Source organism: Trachemys scripta, chromosome 1 (assembly GCF_013100865.1).
Source record: "Trachemys scripta elegans isolate TJP31775 chromosome 1, CAS_Tse_1.0, whole genome shotgun sequence".
Taxonomy (NCBI): domain Eukaryota; kingdom Metazoa; phylum Chordata; order Testudines; family Emydidae; genus Trachemys; species Trachemys scripta.
In genome coordinates, this window is record NC_048298.1 from 213,667,628 (window position 1) to 213,690,950 (window position 23,323).

The 23,323-nt window shown below is 42.1% G+C and overlaps 1 protein-coding gene across 7 annotated transcripts in view; it reads right to left on the reverse strand.

The window, feature by feature from the left end:
• GLRA2 (glycine receptor alpha 2) overlaps positions 1-23,323 on the reverse strand; it is a 163,450-nt gene that overhangs the window by 79,049 nt on the left and 61,078 nt on the right. For all 7 annotated transcript variants that reach the window (XM_034756659.1, XM_034756668.1, XM_034756642.1 and 4 more), the window contains 3 exons: positions 21,480-21,562; positions 20,595-20,732; positions 14,310-14,524 (listed from right to left, as the gene is read on the reverse strand). In XM_034756659.1, the coding sequence (XP_034612550.1) occupies positions 14,310-14,524; positions 20,595-20,732; positions 21,480-21,562 (436 nt within the window). The remainder of the gene's footprint in view (positions 1-14,309; positions 14,525-20,594; positions 20,733-21,479; positions 21,563-23,323) is intronic.

Here is a 23,323-nt window from a genome sequence, read left to right on the forward strand (position 1 = left end):
GTGGGAGTCCCAGGGGTCTGTCTGGGGGTGGGGGTGTGGATAAGGGTTGGGACAGTCAGGGTACAGGTAGGGGGTACGGTCCTGGGGGGCATTTAGGGGGGGGTCTTAGGAGGGGGCAGTCAGGGGACAAGAGGCAGGGAGGCTTAGGTAGGGGGTGGAGTCCTGGGGGGCAGTTAGGGGCAGGGGTCCCAGGAGGGGGCAGTCAGGGGACAAGGAGCCGGGGGAGGGTTGGGGGTTTTGAGGGGGGGAAGTGGGTGGGGCAGAGGCGGGGCTAGGGCAGAGGCGGGGCTAGGGCAGGATGGGGCAGGGCCAGGGCAGGACGGGGGCGGGGCTCCTCCCGTCCTCTTTTTTGCTTGCTGAAATATGGTAACCCTAGCACTGGTGTGTGTGCAATAGTGGTACTGCACACCCCTCTGAGAGTTGCTAAAAGCTGTAAGAAGGTACTGGAGGGTATGCAGAATAAAGCAAAGAACACTAGTATCTCACCAGTGTTATGAAACACAACAACTTGTGTCTTGTCTGAGGCTTGAAATGGGCCTTGCTAAATGTCAGGACTATCAAACCTTCAGAGAATGTACCAGAAGTACTCAACCTCCATCCCAGAGGTATTCAGACACATCTTTTTGTGTATTTTTAGCAGTCATGCGCAACAGCAACTACTGTTTTTATAGAACAGTAAATACCAGAATATTTACTATAAAGCCTAGTCAGTTTTACAGTACAATGTAAATGAAATGCATTAACAATGAAAAGTTTGGCCGATGTACTCATTGAGCACTTGGATTTTCTTCTCCATCCAGTGAAATCCATTTATAGGGGTCCAATGCAGCAGTCTATTCAGGCAATCTGTCTTCAAATGAAAATTTCACATGGGCAAGGACTGCAGGATCAGCCACATCTGGAACATGGATATAACTAGGGCCCTACCAAATTCACAGCCATGAAAAATGCATCACGGACCATGAAATCTGGTCTTCCCATGAAATCTGGTCTTTTGTGTGCTTTTACCCTATACTATACAGACCAGCATTTCTCAAACTGGGGGTCCTCAAAAAGGGTCTGTAAAGGGGGGTGTCACAAGGTTATTCTAGGGGGGGCGCGGTTTTCCTATCCTGACTTCTGCACTGCCTTCAGAGCTGGGTGGCTGGAGAGTGATGGCTGCTGGCCAAAGGCCCAGCTCTGAAGGCAGTGCAGACGTGTCAGAACTGTGTGAGAACTGAAATGCAATTTGTGGGAGTGAGACTTTGCTGCAACTGAGTTGAGGAGCTCTATGCGACACCCAAATCCTCTATCTTGCTTTTATTGTCCCCACAAGTATCATGGCTTCTTCTGTTGGCCACTTCTGGTCACTCCTCCAGTAATCCCAAGCTCCCTTGCAGAGCTACTAAAGCCTATGGGAAGGGAGAAACTAAGGAGCTGGGGCATATCTCCCTTAATCTGAGCCAGACATTTATGCTTTACACTCACATAGACCCATGCCTCTGCAAGAAAGTCTGAGCAGGCTGGAAATTACTCATCTCCTCATTTTGGAAGGCTCTCTCTCACACTGCTTCCCAATTTGTTCTTTTAAGGGCAGCAGCTCAGAAGAACATGAAATCCACTGAACTCCCCCTTCACTGGGAAACCGTAGAACAAAAAAAACACACCCACAAAAGGAGCAAGAAGTCAGAAAGGTGAGATGGCAAGTGGAAAACATGAAGGGCAGAAGAAGGCAATATTCTTGTGGCTATGAGTTACAAGTAGGGATTTATGAGCAAGCTTACAGAGGTGAATTGCATGGCCATTTGCATGACTGCATTCGTTGTGCACAGAGCCTTGGATTCAGTGACAATCTGTTTATACTGAAGTAGTTGTTTCAATTCATTGCATTGTGCAAAATGTCTATCCAGTTGTTTTGAGCCTCTTTTTATTTTGAAGCTCTTCAGTGAACAAGGTGACTTCACGGTCCTGTAGATTTTTACTGAACAAATCTCCATAACCAAAATCAAATACCAACATGGGGAATGACAATGGACATTGCAGAACATTGTCCAAATACAAATGCAATAAGATTTTGTTTTATGCTTGGCAGAGCAAGATACAAAGAGAGATCCCTGCTAGGGCACAAGTCCCACAGAACGAACAAGGCTACTGATATGAATAAAGGAGGGAATACATGATTTGACTCATAAAAATCATAATAGAGAAAGCAAGGGAAAAAGATACAACAGCACTACAAAAGAACAAAATAAAATAAGTACTAAAACCTATTCATGTATTTGTGCACACAAAAAAGCAGAAGCTGGTGGTTATCTGGCCATGGGCTATGATTTTAGGTGGGTTTTGTCCTGCTGTATCATTTGTATAGGTGCTGGAACTACGGGTTCTGGGGGTGCTGTTGCACCCCCTGGCTTGAACTGGTTTCCATAATATACAGGGTTTACAGTTTGGTTCAATGGCTCTAAGCATCCCACTAAACAAATTGTTCCAGTGCCCCTGGTCATTGTTATTTACTTATTTATTGAAGCCAAGAAAATGTGTCAATATCAGGATACAATGAATGCATGAGTACAATTTGATGATGTTTTGTGACCCCAAAATTATTTCCAGACTCTTTAAAGTCTGGTAAGCTAGGCTGCTGTCGGGTTGTTTCACCAAATCAGCATCATTTTAGAATAAGAAAGACAGGTGGCAACTGTAGGCTTTAAGGCTCATCAGGCTGTCCATTATATGATGTTCCCTTAGCTCACCAATAAATATAAGGTTGACATAACCATTTAAAGAGCCTTTCAAATATTCTGAAATCTGGATAAGCCAAGTGCCCAGTTAACAAATCTGATGATAGTTGCACAATCTGTATCATTTATTAGTTTTTATCTTCATATAATAAGAATACTGTGGTTAAATTAAAAGTACTATGACCTCAAAAATAACTTCCATTCTCAATTATTTTTATTAATGTTTTTATGCTATAACTACATCAAGGAAAAACCCGTCCTTTTTACTAAAGAGATTTTAAACAACAGAAATTAGTTACACAAAAAGTAAGCTATATACTTCCCACAGAAAACAGTTGGACACTGAAGAATATGTTCCCCAAGAGTAGTGTCCCTCCACTTTATTTGCTGTTCTCATTCCTCACCTCTTTCTCATCCATGGTTTTTTTTTTCATGTTGGCGTCACTCTCACATAGGGCCACATCCACAGAGGTACTGGAAACACCTATAACTTCATTGACTTCAGTTTTGCAGATGTTCAGAACTGACTTAAGTTTTTCATGTCTCCGTGGCTCTCAGAATTAATGCTCCAAAGTGCCCCAATTAGTGACCCAAAGAGCACTGAAGTGAATAGAAAGAGCCCCCTTCCTTCAGTGAGCTTTGAATCAGGCCCTTAGTCCATACAATGCTCTTTGGAGTAGGGACCTATGCTCTCATGATTCAGCTCTGCCATCTCCTCTACACTGTTCTACATTCAGACAGTTTTCTCCCAACGCATAAATCCTGCTGGGGCCATGCAGGGTGTACATTTAGTTAGGGCTCTAGATGAGGAGGGAGGGACAGTCTTTCCCCCCCCCAGTGTGTTCATATCCCTGGTGATGGGCAGAGGAGGACCCATCGACTCTGATTGGTGAAGTGAACACCTGGGAAGGCCTCTGCTGGTGGTGGATTGCCTTAATCCCTTGGAAGGGGCTTCATAAATTATCAGAGACTTCTTCAGCCTCTGACTGTTATGTGGGTAAGGGTAGGAGTGGGCCTCCTGCCTATGGTAATTGAGGAGGGGGCGGGCGGGGTGTTACCCAATCAGGATTTTTGTGGGTTCCTTGTTTGAGAAGGGAGCGCAGAGGCTCATTCATCTTCTCCCCTGCGCCAATATCTATTGATGGGGGAGGGAACTCTTCAGATTACTGGGGCATGTCTTCACACCCCATCAGAGCTGTTGGTGGGGGGAGTTGTGCTTCGTGTCACATGACCCTTTAGGATTCTTCTCTGGCAACAAGGAAAGGACTGTGACAGCCCTTGCTCGGCGCTGGCTGGTAGGGGAGCTCTGCATAGTAGTTAGGGCCAGTGATGTGCGATGGGGGAGTAGGGGAACCTGGGCCCTCCCACTACACCAGGCTCTGACCCAGGACCCTTTGAGGCATAGGTGCTGAGTTTTCTTATTCCCCAGGGGGGCTCCACCCCAAGGCTCTGCCTCCAGTCCGTCCCCTCCCCCTTCCTCTGCCTCTTCCCACCCTGCTCCAACCCCTTCCCTGAGGCCCCACCTGCCCACAGCTCTCCGCCCTCCCCCAAACACCTCCCCCAGCCGCCAAACAGCTGTGGCTGGTGGGTGTTGAGCACCCACTATTTTTTTCCCATGGGTGCTCCAGTCACAGACCACCCACGGAGTCAGCACCTATGCTTTGAGGGCTATCAGTGCTATGGCAGCTGGGGAGACAAGGCTGCCCTCCCTGGGCCACTTCCTACCACCTCCATGCTATTGTCCCAAGGTTGCTGTCTCAGGTAAGGTAGCACAAGGTTTGTCTGCTCACCACAAGGCACCTCCTGGCAGTGGCTTGGCAACTGCCTCCTCCTGTGGTACGGCCCAGCCTCGTGGGCCAGCCCAGTCCAAAGTCTTTCCTCTGCTGGGGACAAAAATAGAGGGGCTCAATCTAGTCCAGAGTTCACAGGAGAAGGGAATGTTTCCCTCTCTGGCTGTCTCTGCAGCAGGCCCTCCCTTCCCTCAGGGAGGGGCCTTTGGGCAGTTGTTTTGGGAGAGATTCTGCCTTCCCTCAGCTCGTCTCCCCTGGAGCTGCCGGTAGCAGGTCTGCTCTCCTCTCTGGTCTGCCCCGAAATGAGCTGCTGTCCTGCCTTTTAACTCCTCTTCCAGTTGGTGCATTTGCTACAGGTGTGGCGGGGGGGAGCTGGCTGAGCACAGAGTAGTTCCTAAACCCCTTGTTGCTCAGTGTGGGTTTATACATCCCATCACAAGAACCCAATCCTAACTAAAATATCAGGGCATGCTGTGAGCATGATCAGTACTTCCCCAAAACCATTCCCTGTATGGAAATTAGGTGCAGCAGAGTCTATGGGCTTGTGTACTCTGCCATGCGGGGTCGATCTAAGATACGCACGTGACGGGTTGGATCACAGAACCCCCCTTGTGAGCTGCCACCAGATGTGCAAAGACTACCCCTGCTTCTGTTTTCCCTGCCAGCTCAGGACTCCAGCACTCCCATCTGGCTCCAGACACAGATCCAGGGTCTGAATCACCTGTCCCAAAGCTGCAAGTTTACCTGAAAACAGCCCACAGTAGTGTGCTTGTCTTTAGCACTCAGATGTCCAACTCCCAATGGGGTCTAAACCGAGATAAATCCATTTTACCCTGTATAAAGCTTATGCAGGGCAAACTCATAAATTGTTCGCCCTCTATAACACTGATAGAGAGATATGCACAGTTGTTTGCTCCCCCAGGTATTAATACATACTCTGAGTAAATTACTAAATAAAGTGATTTTATTAAATACAGAAAATAAGATTTAAGTGGTTCCAAGTAGTAACAGACAGAACAAAGCAAGTCACCAAGCAAAATAAAATAAAATGCGCAAATCTATGTCTAATCAAACTAAATCCAGATAATCTCACCCTCAGAGATGTTTCAGTAAGTTTTTCTCAGACTGGACACCTTCCAGGACTGGGCACAATTCTTTCCCCTGATACAGCTCTTGTTGCAGCTCAGGTGGTAGCTAGGGGATTCTTCATAATGGCTCCTCCCTACTCTCTTCTGTTCCACCCCTTTATATACCTTTTGCATAAGGCGGGAACCCTTTGTCCCTCTGGGTTTCCTCCCCCCCTCACTGGAAAAGCACCAGGTTAAAGATGGATTCCAGTTCAGGTGACATGATCACATGTCACTGCAAGACTTCATTACTCACTTGCCAGCACACACATATACAGGGAGACTCACAGGTAAACAGCCATCTGCAGACAATGGAAGTCATCAAGATTCCAAACCATCATTAATGGCCCACACTTTACATAATTACAATAGGCCCTCAGAGTTACATTTTATATTTCTAGTTTTAGATACAAGAGTGGTACATTTATACAAATCAGATGATCATACTCAGTAGATTATAAGCTTTGTAATGATACCTTACAAGAGACCTTTTGCATGAAGCATATCCCAGTTACGTTACATTCACTTATTACCATATTTTCTCTAAAACTATCCCAGTTACATTATATTGACTTATTATCAAGTTTTTATAAAACCATATAGACTGCACAACGTCACAACGCAACTTCAGCTATGTGAATAGAATAGCTGAGTCGACGTACTTAGATCTATTTACCACAGTGTCTTCACTGTGGTAAGTCGACAGCTGACGCTCTCCCGTCGACTCCACTTGCGCTTCTTGTTCTGGTGGAGTACCAGAGTCGATGGGAGAGCGCTCCGCGGTCAATTTATTGTGTCTATACTAGACACAATAAATCGACCCCCGCTGGATCGATCGCTGCCCACTGATCCAGCAGGTAGTGTAGACAAGCCCTAGTAGTCCAACTCTGGGAAGGGAGCAGGTTTAAGTGGCTACTTACAGCCAAGATACACTTCATGCTGGAACTGCAAGGAAGAAAGCTCATGCACTCAGAAGCAGGCTCTGCAGCTTTCACTCCCCAGAAGAGTAGCCAAGTTAGGAGCTGTAATACCTTGTGATTTGCTGCAGCTTCTGTAAAAATGAGTCCGAGTTGTCTGCTATTTTGTTTATAACCAAGTAGAAGTATTCAAAAATGTTCAACATTTTGTATATTATTTTGGGCCAAGTTCTGATCAACGTAACTGACATGGCCATGTATATATAACTGCTTCAATATGCTGTACAGCTCAGAGCATCCACAGAATTAACATGATAGTTTACCACAGAGGTAAACTAACTATTATTTGGAAAAAGCTTTTTGACAATGTTTACCTATTGCACAGCATCCAGAATCACAGACTGGAATTACATCCATTTCAGGTTACAGTATTCTCTGTTTTCTTTTTATAGTCAGAAGTTCATGTTGTATTTTTCCGTAGCTTGAGTGCATAATGCCTGGCTTGCCTGTGATCTACCGTTATGCAGGACTGTGGGTCAAAATGAGTGTTTGTTATTAATGTAGGGAAGAGTGATTCCAAGCAGCTCTGTTATATAATCTCATATACTGGTACAGTAAGATGTGATGGGTGATTGCTTCTAAACAGCACTTTCTCGTCATTTAGAATAACTGTTCAGAGACTGATACAAAAGCAAGCTAGCTCTGAATCTCCTCAGTCTATTCTCTCTTGGATGTCATTAAGGAAAGGAATTATTGCTTCAAAAGTTTTGTGAGTTTTGTTTGTTTTTTGTGTGCATGTTTGGCAATGTTCTAATAAAATAAAGAAGAGGAAGAAATTTTCTGTATGATGCAGTCCATAAATTAAAGGCAAAGCTAAGCTCTTTAAATGCACATAATTAAAAGTAAGGTGTAAATAAGATAAGTACACATTAATAAAAAGGATGTGGGGGAAACAATGAAGGAAACAATTATTGAACAGCAAGATGTATTCAAAGCTGGGCTGATTTCAACAGCTTTCATGCAAAGTAGTGTCTATTTTTTCACAATGTTCTTACAATAATAATTCTCCTGGCTTCTATTATTCTGCTAGATATTCATGCTTGAAGCAATTTTTAAAATGATATAATGTTGGCAGATTAGCTTTTTATATCTTGGCAGATATGAAGACAGGATTTGGAAAATCATTTTTAGAGAGTCATTTGGGGTTTCAGATTTGATACTGATTTGATTCATAATTTTATTTTCTTTAAAGGCACCTAGGTCATCATTGGTAGACTGATGCCTAATTTTTATTAAGAAACATAATGTATTATCTTAATTACACAAGAACCTTTAAAATAATTGTCTCCCTTTAGCAAACAAACAAACAAAAATTGGCTGTTTTTTTTAACTAACTGTGAATGGTTTGTAGGCAGTCAGGTGCTACAGAGATGGAGACCATATAAGTACCTAGCTACATATGTACTGTACAATTGTACAATCAGCTTTGTGGCACTTTTTTGAATTTGTATTTCTTAGGGTAGGAAGCAATCCCTTTAATTACACATCGGAGAGTGGCACACCTGTTGGGATTAATGTCAAGATCCCCATGGAAACAAGACACAACATCTCAATATGTTCAAACTCCAGAAACATAAAGGTATTTCAAACTGTTTATATCCACATTAATCTGCAACATCTTCTGTCTTTATAATCTATTAATCCTGATTTGTCCGCTTCATGTACTATGTTAACTTATTTCAATTAATGTGCATGTCTTGTTTTAAACATGCTCTAATGTTACTAGTACATGTAACCACAGACAAGCCAAAATATTAGCACAACTCCAGCTAGTAAAGTATCACAATTTATGCTAATTTAAGTGTCTACTCACTGGCCAAATTCTATTCTCATTTACAGGCATGTAAATCCAGGGTCACTTCATTGACTTTACCCTTGTTCTGGTATCACACCAGAGTAACTGAGTGCAGAATTTCACCTCATATGAATAATTCTTATTCACAAAAATAGTCCCATTGCCTTCAATGTGCCACTGACATCAACAGGAGTACTAACATGAGTTAGGACTACTTGTGAATTTGGGAATGCAGGATTAGATCCTGAGGGTGGCATTTTGGCCCAATGAAGACAAAGGCAAACTACTTTTGGACAAACCTCAAGAACTGCAAGATACAGGATACCTATTATATTCATTAACTTAAATTCAAAGACACTTTTCATGAGCAGCAGACAGACATGCTGGCCTTCTCTCAGTTCATATAAGAGCACTCTTCCAATGGCAACTTCAAACTCCACACATAGGCCAATCATAGTTATAAGGGTTTAACTCTGTTTAACTGCAAACAGTGGTCCTGGTTCTGATATCACTTACATTGGTATCGTAATTCCAATGAAATATATGGACCAGATTTTCTAGCAAGATCCATCTACCTGTGACCAATCCCGTGGTGTAAGGATATTCATAGAATCATAGAATATCAGGGTTGCAAGGGACCTCAAGAGGTCATCTAGTCCAACCCCCTGCTCAAAGCAGGACCAATTCCCAACTAAATCATCCCAGCCAGGGCTTTGTCAAGCCGGGCCTTAAAAACCTCCAAGGAAGGAGACGCCACCACCTCCCGAGGTAACGCATTCCAGTGCTTCACCATCCTCCTAGTGAAATAGTGTTTCCTAATATCCAACCTGGACGTCCCCCACTGCAACTTGAGACCGTTGTTCCTTGTTCTGTCATCTGCCACCACTGAGAACAGCCGAGCTCCATCCTCTTTGGAACCCCCCTTCAGGTAGTTGAAGGCTGCTATCAAATCCCCCCTCATTCTTCTCTTCTGGAGACTAAACAATCCCAGTTCCCTCGGCCTCTCCTCATAAGTCATGTGCTCCAGACCCCTAATCATTTTTGTTGCCCTCCGCTGGACTCTTTCCAATTTTTCCACATCCTTCTTGTAGAGTGGGGCCCAAAACTGGACACAGTATTCCAGATGAGGCCTCACCAATGTCGAATAAAGGGGAACGATCACGTTCCTCGATCTGCTGGCAATGCCCCTACTTATACAGCCCAAAATGCTGTTAGCCTTCTTGGCAACAAGAGCACACTGTTGACTCATATCCAGCTTCTCGTCCACTGTGACCCCTAGGTCCTTTTCTGCAGAACTGCTACCTAGCCATTCGGTCCCTAGTCTGTAGCAGTGCATGGGATTCTTCCGTCCTAAGTGCAGGACTCTGCACTTGTCCTTGTTGAACCTCATCAGGGTTTTTTTGGACCAATCCTCTAATTTGTCTAGGTCCCTCTGTATCCAATCCCTACCCTCTAGTGTATCTACCACGCCTCCTAGTTTAGTGTCATCTGCAAACTTGCTAAGAGTGCAGTCCACACCATCCTCCAGATCATTAATAAAGATATTAAACAAAACCGGCCCCAGGACCGACCCTTGGGGCACTCCGCTTGAAACCGGCTGCCAACTAGACATGGAGCCATTGATCACTACCCGTTGAGTCCGACGATCTAGCCAGCTTTCTATCCACCTTACAGTCCATTCATCCAGCCCATACTTCCTTAACTTGGCGGCAAGAATACTGTGGGAGACCGTATCAAAAGCTTTGCTAAAGTCAAGGAATAACACATCCATTGCTTTCCCCTCATCCACCAGTTATCTCATCTGCCATGATGAAGGCAATTAGGTTAGTCAGGCACGACTTCCCCTTGGTGAATCCATGCTGACTGTTCCTGATCACTTTCCTCTCCCCTAAGTGTTTCATAATTGATTCCTTGAGGACCTGCTCCATGATTTTTCCAGGGACTGAGGTGAGGCTGACTGGCTTGTAGTTCCCCGGATCCTCCTTCTTCCTTTTTTTAAAGATGGGCACTACATTAGCCTTTTTCCAGTCATCTGGGACCTCCCCCATCGCCATGAGTTTTTAAAAATAATGGCTAATGGCTCTGCAATCTCATCTGCCAACTCCTTTAGCACCCTCGGATGCAGCGCATCTGGCCCCATGGACTTGTGCATGTCCAGTTTTTCTAAATAGTCCCGAACCACTTCTTTCTCCACAGAGGGCTGGTCACCATCTCCCCATATTGTGCTGCCCAGTGCAGCAGTCTGGGAGCTGACCTTGTTTGTGAAGACAGAGGCAAAAAAAGCATTGAGTACATTAGCTTTTTCCACATCCTCGGTCCCTAGGTTGCCTCCCCCATTCAGTAAGGGGCCCACACTTTCCTTGACTTTCTTCTTGTTGCTAACATACCTGAAGAAACCCTTCTTGTTACTCTTAACATCTCTTGCTAACTGCAACTCCAAGTGTGATTTGGCCTTCCTGATTTCACTCCTGCATGCCTGAGCAATATTTTTATACTCCTCCCTGGTCATTTGTACAATCTTCCACTTCTTGTAAGCTTCTTTTTTGCGTTTAAGATCAGCAAGGATTTCACTGTTTAGCCAAGCTGGTCGCCTGCCATATTTACTATTCTTTCTACACATCGGGATGGTTTGTTCCTGCAACCGCAATAAGGATTCTTTAAAATACAGCCAGCTCTCCTGGACCCCTTTGCCCTTCATGTTATTCTCCCAGAGGATCCTGCCCATCAGTTCCCTGAGGGAGTCAAAGTCTGTTTTTCTGAAGTCCAGGGTCTGTATTCTGCTGCTCTCCTTTCTTCCTTGTGTCAGGATCCTGAACTCGACATCTAATGGTCACTGCCTCCCAGGTTCCCATCCGCTTTTGCTTCCCCTACTAATTCTTCCCTGTTTGTGAGCAGCAGGTCAAGAAAAGCTCTGCCCCTAGTTGGTTCCTCCAGCACTTGCACCAGGAAATTGTCCCCTACACTTTCCAAAAACTTCCTGGATTGTCTGTGCATCGCTGTATTGCTCTCCCAGCAGATATCAGGGTGATTAAAGTCTCCCATGAGAACCAGGGCCTGCGATCTAGCAACTTCTGCTAGTTGCTAGAAGAAAGCCTCGTCCACCTCATCCCCCTAGTCTGGTGGTCTATAGCAGACTCCAACCACGACATCACCCTTGTTGCTCACACTTCTCAACTTTATCCAGAGACTCTCAGGTTTTTCTGCAGTTTCATACCGGAGCTCTGAGCAGTCATACTCCTCTCTTACATACAACGCAACTCCCCCACTTTTTCTGCCCTGCCTGTCCTTCCTGAACAGTTTATATCCATCCATGCAAGTACTCCAGTCATGTGAGTTATCCCACCAAGTCTCTGTTATTCCAATCGCATCATAGTTCCCTGACTGTGCCAGGACTTCCAGTTCTCCCTGCTTGTTTCCCAGGCTTCTTGCATTTGAGTATAGGCACTTAAGATGCCAACTCATCGATCGTCCCTCTTTCTCAGTATGAGACAGGAGTCCTCCCCTCTTGCGCTCTCCTGCTTGTGCTTCCTCCCAGGATCCCATTTCCCCACTTACCTCAGGGCTTTGGTCTCCTTCCCCCGGTGAACCTAGTTTAAAGCCCTCCTCACTAGGTTAGCCAGCCTGCTGGCGAAGATGCTCTTCCCTCTCTTTGTTAGGTGGAGCCCGTCTCTGTCTAGCACTCCTCCTTCTTGGGGAAGTGTTGGGGTAGGATGGAGCATGGCCAGAGCATTGCTGCCTTTTGACAATCCTTGGCTGGCAGTTGGCCATTTGGGAGCCACTAGCAGTCTAATCTATGCTGAGACTGTACTAGAACTGCCAGAAGAATCACGGACCCACAACCAGCTCTTTTGTATCTCCTCCTCTCCCCTATCCAACAGATGTGTAAAACCAGCAAGAGCACAGAATCAAGCCCAGTATTTCTCCATCCCCACAAAGGAGGATACAAACAAAAGAGGAAATATTCCAACAAGAACAGGGGTTGCATGATGAGATCTCATTCTGAGGAAACATTTTGTCTAATCCTGTCCCTAACGCGATATCCAGAAGCCCACTGGCACACACTGATTCAGAATCAAGTTAATTCTTTGGTAACATTCTTTCAAACTCTTTACTTTGTACTGCAAATAAAATAAACTGTGCATATGTTTGGAAATCATCCACTTGGAAGCCTAAATTCATACATGAAAGATTTTCTTCTTCACAGTATTCTTGAAAAATTATACATATTTTAAGTGAACAAGTGAAGTTGAACCAACTGTTGTAGTCACCAGATTTTTAAGTGCCCGGTCGCATTACCGACTGAACAGCAACAGCAACAAAATCTGTGCAATTTTCAAAATTTCCCCACATATGCTCCACTTAAGCACATCACAGAGTTTTTGAATAAAACAAGATATGATACTGAGGGTACAGCAGAGCAGAATACAACATACTTTCAGGAATGGATCTTATTCTGTACAAACACACAATGAGTATGTCTTCATTCCTGAGTTAGCCCAGATGATTGGCACTTGGGTTAGCTAACATCAGGAGTGAGCAGACACAGTCAAAAACCTACTCAAATTACTGGGTCCTCACCTGTCATTCTTCCAGTGAATGGCACTAGGACTTCTGGGGGCATTTCCCATGATTATTTGTGCTGCAGTAAGCTGGCTCATTCTGTGATTTTTTTCCTGGGGAATTGTGATAAGACTTGTCTGTACCTCTGGGCACATGGGAGTAATTGTGGAGGACTTGTGGAGGCTTTGGAGGACCATCAGCTCCTGAGTTGTTTAAAGTCATTCCAGTCTCACTTGCATGACAATAATTTTTTTCTCCCTCAAGCAAAAGTGCTTTTCCATCTTTAAGCAGCTGCCTCCAGTTGTAACACATGCTTACTGAATCAAAGGATTTACTGGAACACTGCAAATAACACAAGGTGGGTGAGGTCATAATTTTTATTGGATCAACTTCTGTTGGTGAGAGATAAACACTTTTGAGTTTAAACAGTTCTTCAGGTCTGGGAAATATGCTCAGAGTGTCACAGCTAAATATAGGGAATGGTCCCTTGAAATATGTGTTAATTACTTATGCTAAACAATCTGTTCCGCCTTGTATTTACCTGTGACACTCTGAGTACCTTCACCAGACCCGAGGAAGAGCTCTGTGTAAGAAAAAAAAGCTTGTTTCTCTCATCAGTAGGAGTTGGTCCAATAAAAGATATTACCTCACCCATCTTGTCTTTCTAATATCCTGGGACCAACACAGCTACTACACTGCATACAACTCTACCACAAACAGGCAAGACTAAAACTTCCTACTAACTTCACCCAATCAAATACATCAACATAATAACATACATAACAACAACTTAACATTAAGATAGAGCACCGTCTATTGGTGAAGGTGCTGTCTACACTGATCATTACAGTTCCTCAGATTTGTGGAACTCTGCTTTTTTTAGTGAAAGTGCAAGGATGTGTATGTAGTGGACATCACACCATTATATTGCACCATTAATGTCCACTGATAAGCAAATCTTTGCAATTTCAGCACAAGACTTAGGCCTTGTCTACACAACAATATTGCACCAGTCTAACTTAAATTAGGTTTTAAACTGCTTTAGTTAATCTGGTACAAATCCCTATATGGACACTGATTTTGGCTCATTTCTGTTTAGCTTAAACAGATTCCTAACCGATTTAAACTTAAACCAATAAAAGCCTGTTCAAACCAAAATGAAAGTGTTTACACAGAGTTTTGCACCAGTTTAACTACATCATCACAGCTTTAATTAAAATGGTGCAATTTTCTCATGCCATAAGCATATTAAACTGGGTTTGCAGAATCTCTAAAAAATGTACACACACTTCTTGGCAACATACCAATCAACAAGGAATGTATATTTGGCAGAGACTCCTTACTTTTGGAAGAGACGCTCTGGATCCTGAACTCTGTGTAGTCATTGTCAAGACTGTAGTGATGCCCAAAGCGACTCTGGCTGGAGCAGCATCCATGTTGATCCAGAAAGAAACCCAGGACAAAATGACGATCAGCAGGCTAGGAATGTACATCTGGATTAAATAGTATCCCATCTGACGTTCCAAATGAAACTTGACTTCAATGCATGTAAACTTTCCTAGAACATGAAATTGCTTTTATAAATGTTTTTGCACATTTTGTCTTATTTTATGAGCATAAATTAGCTTCCTGACCTCAGGCATATACAGATTTCATAGCATGCTATCATAATGTCTTAGCTCAAAAGTAGAGGCCCCAATATGAAAACATTGTTCTGGTTTAGCTTTTTGGTAACATTGTAGTTTGGTGGAGTTGACATCATAATGTTCACTTGAAACAGCGGCCATTTATTTTTGTGACTGAATCTTATTACTTTACAGTGTGATCACTTTACAAGAGGTCTAGTCCCCTAAAAATAACTTTTTTAACAAATGAGTCCCATTCTCCTTTGGTTGGGTGGGCCTCATCTCATCCAGTGTTTCTCTCTCCATCTAACCAGTAGACCAGTCATTTGCCTGCATCTAAGTATGTTGAACTTGCTCCATCCTTAGTAAACAAAATTATATTGGTACACTTTATTGGGGCTGGAGAAGATGCTGTTAAAAGTAGACACTCAGATGTGGGTAGGGGACTGGTTTTTTGGCTGAACAGATTGTGCTGGACAGCATTATCTCACCAGGAACTGGTTGAATGGTCAAGTACAATACAGAGGGCATTAATGTACCCTAGTCATTTAAGAATTCTGTTTCATGAAGTTCTATGGATCTACAAGGGCTGAATGCCATGCAATCAGATGGAGTGCGGGAAAGTGGCAGGGGGAAATTGCAGCTGAATAATATTCCTGTTCTTTCACAAATTAAAATTTAAACTATAATATTCTGTGAACATTTAGCAGAGAAAAATTGTATAGTTTTCTGTGCTAGGTCCTGACTAAATAATTTGAATAGGTTGATAACTTCAAACTTCAGCCCCTTCAATCAGCTGGTAACAGGAATCACCTGACATCCACAGGTAATTCTGCTTACTTATAAATGGTCAGTTTTCAGAATAGAGAGAGGTAAATAGTGGTGTCCCCAGGGGTCTGTTCTGGGACCAGTCCTATTCAACATATTCATAAATGATCTGGAAAAAGGGGTAAATAGTGAGGTGGCAAAATTTGCAGATGATACAAAATTACTAAAGATAGTTAAGACCCAGGCAGACTGCAAAGAGCTACAAAAGGATCTCTCAAAACTGGGTGACTGAGCAGCAAAATGGCAGATGAAATTTAATGCTAATAAATGCAAAGTAATGCACATTGGAAAGAATAATCCCAACTACACATATAAAATGGTGGGGTTTAAATTAGCTGTTACCACTCAAAAAAGAGATCTTGGAGTCATTGTGGATAGTTCTCTGAAAACATCCACTCAATGTGCAGCGGCAGTCAAAAAAGCAAAATAGAATGCTGTGAATAATTAAGAAAGGGATCGATAATAGGACAGAAAATATCATATTGCCTTTATATAAATCCATGGTACGCCCACATCTTGAATACTGTGGGCAGATGTGGTCGCCCCATCTCAAAAAGATATATTGGAATTGGAAAAGGTTCAGAAAAGGGCAACAAAAATTATTAGGGATATGGAATGGCTTCCGTATGAGGAGAGATTAATAAAACTAGAACTTTTTCAACTTCGAAAAGAGATGGCTAAGGAGAGATATGATTGTGGCCTATAAAATCATGCTAGTGTAGAGAAAGTAGATAAGGAAGTGTTTACTACTTCTCATAACACAAGAACTAGGGGTCATCAAATGAAATTAATAGGCAGCAGGTTTAAAACAAATAAAATTAAGTATTTCTTCACACAACGCACAGTCAACCTGTGGAACTCCTTGCCAGAGGATGTTGTGAAGGCCAAGACCATAACAGAGTTCAAAAAGGAACTAGATAAATTCATGGAGGATAGGTCCATCAATGGCTATTAGCCAGGATGGGCAGGGATGGTATCCCTAGCCTCTGTTTGCCAGAAGCTGGGAATGAGCAACAGGAGATGGATCACTTGATGATTACCTGTTCTGTTCATTCCCTCTGGAGCACCTGGCATTGGCCACTGTTGGAAGACAGGATACTGGGCTAGATGGATCTTTGGTCTGACTCAGTAGGGCCATTCTTATGTTCTTATGTACTTTTCATGCACATGAACAACAGTATTATTAGTAATTATAAGAACAACATGTATGTCCAGTTCTCCCCAGTGCTGGAAAACCCCAAATAAGGAAACACCATGTGCCTCCTTTTAGAGAATTCTCTATGGACTGTTTCTCAGAGGGAAGGCAGTATTTGTCCCCTTCAGAGCAACCACAGTTTTCAACTCTCCAAACTTACAGTTCTGAGAGGATTTTCTGGAGACAAAAGCCATTCATATATAAAAAGCAACAAAGCGTCTGAAGAAGTGGGTATTCACCCACTAAAGCTTATGCTCCAATACATCTGTTAGTCTATAAGGTGCCACAGGACTCTGTCGCTTTTTACAGGTCCAGACTAACACGGCTACCCCTCTGATACTTTATTCATATGTAAGGGGCCCTTCAGAATGCACACTGCTACTCAGCATGCTCTGCCAGGCTGTCAAGGCATTCTCTGCTGACCACTGCCCCCAAATCTTTCCTCTGGGCTGGAACTGCCACACCATGGATACAAGGTATTATCCTATGCAGGGAATCCCCATGGGCTTGCTAGGAAGCTGCTGGTCAGAGATTACTCATCCCTCCCCGCTCCAGCCTGTCTTCTCCCATATTCCAGCAGAATTTCAACCCTTTCCACAGCTCTTGGGGACAGTGAACCTCAGGGTTTTCATCCCCTAACATTTTGGGCCATAGAAATTAGAAGCAATTTTTGAAGCAGCATTGGGGGTTTTAAAAACCAAACTAAAAAAATTAAACAGTAGTTTTGTTTCATAAAAACCGATGTAACATTAACTGACGGATTGGGGCTGAACCGCTCATGTCCTGTCGTTTCACTGAATGAAAAAATATAACTGATGCAACCAGACTGACTCTCCTGCTGACACAATGAAATACCTCTTTTAGATGGGAAGGATTTATATTTCAACCCAGCAGCTACCAAGAAAACCATTCATAAAAATCTCTGAACACTAGCTGCATATCATAGACTCCAAACACCCAAACTTGTCTCTGGGTAAACTTCCCAGGGGCAGCGTTTCTGACATCAAGCGTGTCCAGAGGCGGTGGATAGTGGAATTGCGTTCAGATATGGGGGCTAGCTGTGATATAAGTAGGAAAAACTGTTAAATAAGCAGGCATTGGCAATGTGATGCCAGTACTAACAGGGTGTGGTGGAGCAGCAGATGACACTGCTGCCCCTAGAAAATGCCACAAAAGTCCAAAAATGGTGTTGTGACACGGTGAGATTAATCAAGTACACCCACAAATAATAGATGAAGAAATCATGGCAGCAACAAAAAGTCTTCTTGGATGCTGGCAGACCAGGTCATGTCAGGGTTTATTCAGGCCAATTCACTTGTGTATTAGCATAGATCAAAGCGATTGTTAAATGTATAAGTGTTTTAGGTGTTAAAACTTCCTAAAATGAAATAGGATGTTAAATGCATTGTTTTTACTTATCTGTGTCCTGTCATAATGCAATAGCAAACATTTACATTGTAAATCCCCTGTAACTAAATAACTCATCATACATCAAAGAAGCCTTGTAGAATGCTAATGAGGGACTTTATCAGAAAAAAGTGCTAATTCCAAAGCAAACGGCCATTGTGTGTGATGCCCTGAGGTCAGAAACTCAAAGTGCATTCCTCATTCACTCATCAAAGGAAAAGCCCACATGGGTAGAGAGACTGTCAACTTATTTTCTGTGAGAAGAAGCTGTAGGAAGGGATTCAAAGAAAGAGCCTTCACCTCTGGACTGTTTGGACTCCTACAGGGAAGTGTACCAGATGCAAAGTGGAGATACCCCTGAAAAGATTTGTGAGAAACTGGCAGTTTATTACATCACTGCCACTATTTGGAATTACAAATTGTGATCAACCTGTATATATATTTTACCCGCTTTAACCTCTCAGTAACTCATTTTTTTTCTCAGCTTAGTTTACTGTAGAATTGGCTGGCAGCGTTGTCTTTGGTGTAAGATCCAGAGTACCAATGGATCTGGGGTAAGTGACTCGTACCTTGGGACTGGGAGCAACCTGATGTGATGTTATTCTTGGTTTATGGGGACATTATCACTAAGTCCAGTTTGTCTGGATGGCAAGATAGACTGGAGAGTCTGAGTGGACTGTCTGTGATTCCATGGAAAGACTGGAATAGTGATCCAGGAGTTCACATTTGGTACTGGCTTGGTGAAATCTAATTACAGGACACACCACCAGTGTGGGGTGTCTGCCCTGTTTTCTGGCAGTCTGCCCTGAGGTAAGCACTCACTGTTGCAAGCCATTCCAGACAGTGTGACAATTTCAGAATGGAAAAGAACTAGGTTATGATGGATTTCTGGCTGAATTGTTAAAAAGCACAGAAGATGGAGGCTTGAAAGCCCTGTCAGAGGTAATGAAGAATATATTTGAGAGAAGAGATGTGCCATAAGATTTTACAATTTCACCGTGTATCCAAATCCCCCAAAAGAAAAACACTATGGATTGTAAAGACTACAGAACAACCAGCCTAGTACCTCATGCCTCTAAGATTCTTTTGCGAGTTGTTCAAGACCAAATACAAGGAAAGATAGATAAGGAAATAAGTGAACAACAATATAGTTTCAAACTTGAAAGGGCATGATAAATGTCATTATGAGCTTAAAGCTCATATTAGAAATATCAAGTGAAATAGGGAAAAAATACACTTGTGTTTTATTGATTTCCAAACAGCATTTGACAAAATCTACTCTATATATTTATCAACATATTAAGATCTGTTGGGATTGATTGATATGGACTCCAAGTAATAAAACAATTTTACTGGAGTCAGAAGGCGGTTATAATGGGAGATGAAAATGCAAATCTAATAGAGATCCAGAGAGGAGTGAGACAAGGTTATATAATGTCACTGACTTCATTCAACATTTATAGTGAGTGTTTGATTAAATTAATTGAAGAAATGTAAGAAGGTATTAAGATGAATGAAAATGAGTGAATAATGTTCACTATGAAGATGACACAATGTTGTTGGCTGATTCAGAAGGTCCAATGAAGTTAGTGGAGATTATTTACAAATATGTCAAAGAATATGGGCTAGAGTTGAATGTGGACAAGACAAAATCTGTGGTGGGATGCAAGGATCCTGGGAAAATACACAAGATTCCAGTGAACAACACAGCCATACAGAAAGTAAGAAATTATTGGTACTTCGGAAGCATCATTACAGAAGTTGGAAGATAAGATACTGTCAGCACCAGAACAGTGAGAGCAAAAGGGACATTATGGAAGAACAAACATCTGAAGAAAAGGGACATAAATCTGAAGATTAATTCTGACGCTTAAAAATTTATATTTGGTCTGTGATAAATTATGGCTGTGAAACATGGACATTCAAACAATTGATAATAAAGAAACTGCAATCCTTCAAATTATGGTATTATAGAAGAATTATGAAAATATCATGGCAAGACCACATAACCAAGGAAAAAGTATCGGAGATTATCAGAATTTAGCAAACAGTAGTCAGTGATCCTATGAAAAAAAAATTGATTTGCAGGGCACATTTTAAGAGGTTCAGAGGGTGACACATATTTATAGGCACTGGAATTGAAAGTTAATGGCAGGAGAACATAGAGGAAGAAAAACAATATCTGGAATGGACAATGTGATATTCTGAGTGGATCAAAAGATCTATTAATCCACAAATAGATTAGCAGAGAATCATAGAGAATGGGGTACCATGGTTGCAAACCTCCAGTAATAGGGATTCTACATAAGAAGAAGAAGGAAGAGCCAAATCCAAACTCCAACAGAACAATTCCTGCTCTGGACACAAGGTATGAAGCACAGGGATTTAACATATTTAAAGGGAAAGTACTGAGAAAATATTACATTTTCCAACATTTTTACTGGTTTTCGCCTTCCTGCTTTGCCTAAACCCCAGCTTTCAAACACCAGACCTAATAAATGAGATCAATTACAAAACTGCTTGTGGATACTAGTAGAAGTAATTACTAATGGAAAAATTAGGAGAACGCTCACCGGTGTTGTAGTGTTTTGTGCAATAACCAAGTTCCTTGTCTTCTTTCAAAATAAATTGTGGCAGGGTTAAGCCTTCGGCAACTTGCACTGGACCATCACTTAGCCACTCAAATATCAGATCATTCATAGTGTACCCAACTAGAATAAACAAATCACAGTTCATTAGATAATAGAGTATAGTTTCAGATGGAAACAAATTATGACTCAGAAAATATCCTCACTTTTGAATGGGCAAACTTCGATACAAGAGTTTCTAATTGATCCAGGAGCTGAACTACATTAACTACAGTTATTATTAAAACTTTGAAATAGCATCAAATATGTAATAGTACTAGAGGCAAAATATTCACCTAAAATCTCAAACGTGCGGCATATCTGCTTTGGTTTATTTCTAATAAAAAGTCAATGTTAATAGCCTCTCAAAGATATTAATGCTCACAGCACAAATTATATTTCACTGTAGCTATGTATCAATTTCTGTACTTTGTTTTATTTTTGTCACTCTGGTTACAGAATTATTGCATTCTACCAACATGAGTATTTCTAGATTACAATATGTTGGATCTTATCAGTAACAAAATTGAACGACTTCTATAATTCTTTGAAACTCAGCATAGAGAAATACATAGCAGAAAGAGAAAAGTGAAGAACAGAGTGGACAATGCAGAGAAAAAAAGAGTGAAAATGCAAAAGGACAGTCACTTAAAACACTCCCGGCTCTTGTTTCACTCTAGTGATACAACAGCATTGTGTCTCACTATGCAGATTACAGATTGCAGAGACTTTCTGGAGTGATGATCTCCACTGTAAGGCACAATAATGAAGCTGTGAAATTTGATTTTAAAAAACACAGCTCTTCACTAGGTAAGTCAGCTGGTTACTCACAGCTTTCTAGTTGCATTGTACAAGTCTGCACATCCATCGGAAAATTCTTCAAGTCCATTGGACACGATAAGGTTAATGTTAGCCTAAATATGGGCAAGAAAGGAAACTGCTGTTAGAAATCTTTGCAAGTTATATCCTAAGCACAACATTTATAGGCCAACAATGTTTAAAGTGATGCAGTCAAGCTTTAGAGACCCAGAGGTTTAGTCCTTCGCCCCATCCTCTAGTGATTTGGGATGAGTCCTGCACAGGTGTTAGAATTCTAACTTCTAAGACAGAGTGCCCGTAAGCAAGCAGGATGCTCATTGATTGCAGTGGCTTATAGTAGCCCAGAGCCATCAGAGACTGCAGAAAGATAGCAGGGCATGCCAATGTGTTATTGTGCAATCTGTATGTTTTACGTATAACAACGAACCCAAACAATGTAGCATCTTGAGTTATAGGTCATCTCCGCTAGGATTTTAACTCTTGTAGCCTCTGGTTTTTTTGTTTTTTGTTTTTTTGTTTTTTTGTTTTTTTTTGGGGGGGGGAGGGCAAATGGTGAAAACACAATCACAGGGATATTTGAAAACAGAAAGTGTAATGCATATAAAGTGAATGCTGAGCCCATCATCCTTGCCACGGACCTTTGAAAAACAAAAAGGTAGTAAAGGCTAAATCTGCAACATTAGACATTGAATGCAAACGTTAAAAGACAAAGAGCATAGGTAGGAAAAGTAAGCTTAAAGGGACTTTGTCAACTCTGAATTTTTTTTACTTACTACTGCTACAAGTAACACCCAAGAATACTTTAACTGAGAGACTTTTTAAATTTTCTCATTTCTTTTTACTTTACTTTTTGCATTTGACAGGACTTTCTTTACAATCAGTTTCACTAGTTTCCCCTGTACAGGGAGAGAAAAACATTTGTATCAAAATAAGAAAATGTGATGATAAAATCATAAAAATGAGCAGGAGGACTCATATACAGGTGTAGTAACCAAAATGACTTACATCATATTAAAAAAAATATGATTAGATTTAAAGATACGATGTCTTCAAGCTATGTTGCCATCATTCTTACCACCAAAATGAATATTATTGTTATGGATGTCTGATCATTTTAAGCTGTAGTTATTTCTGAGATATTATTTAAGATTTATATTGCAGTAGACTCCAGAAGCTCCAATCAGATTCAGGCCACCTCCAATGGCCTAGGTTCTGTACAAAAATATAGAAAGAGTCTGTCACGCCTGTATACCTGATCCACTCCAGGAGTTCCCAGCCAGGTCTCAGGTCTCCTACCATCACCTGTCTATGGGAAGGGACCCTCATCTCATTCCCTTCTGACTGGGTGTTTTAAGGCTGCACAGCTCCCTGCCTTAAACTATGCTATCTCAGCAAGCCAGTCTGCCTAAAGACCAGTGCCTCTGTTTTGCTTTCTCTCACAGGGCTATGAGCACTGTATTGCCAGCAGTTACCAGTAACTACACAGCTCTTTCTACGCAAGCACATCTATTCTTAAGGTAAAAGCATTACACAGAAAACATAAAAACAATGAAAGTTCCTATGCACATGCTAAAAGATAACCAGAGGTTCCCAATCAGTCTTACAGGGCCCTAGTATGCCAAAGTCTTTCCAACCCTTCTGTGAGGGCTGGAAGAAGGTCCTGTCCTTTTGCTGGATCAGAAAAAAAGGTCCTGAGTCAGTTTATATCAAAAGCCCTTTCACTGTTTCTTGGTCTCTGGAAAACCCAGTTTTAACAAGTATATGGAACCCTCCCCAGGGGGTGGTACTTCTCTAGACACGTTTACAAACTATAAACTGGTTCCTGGAAGAACTGGGGCTCATAGAGACAGTCCTTA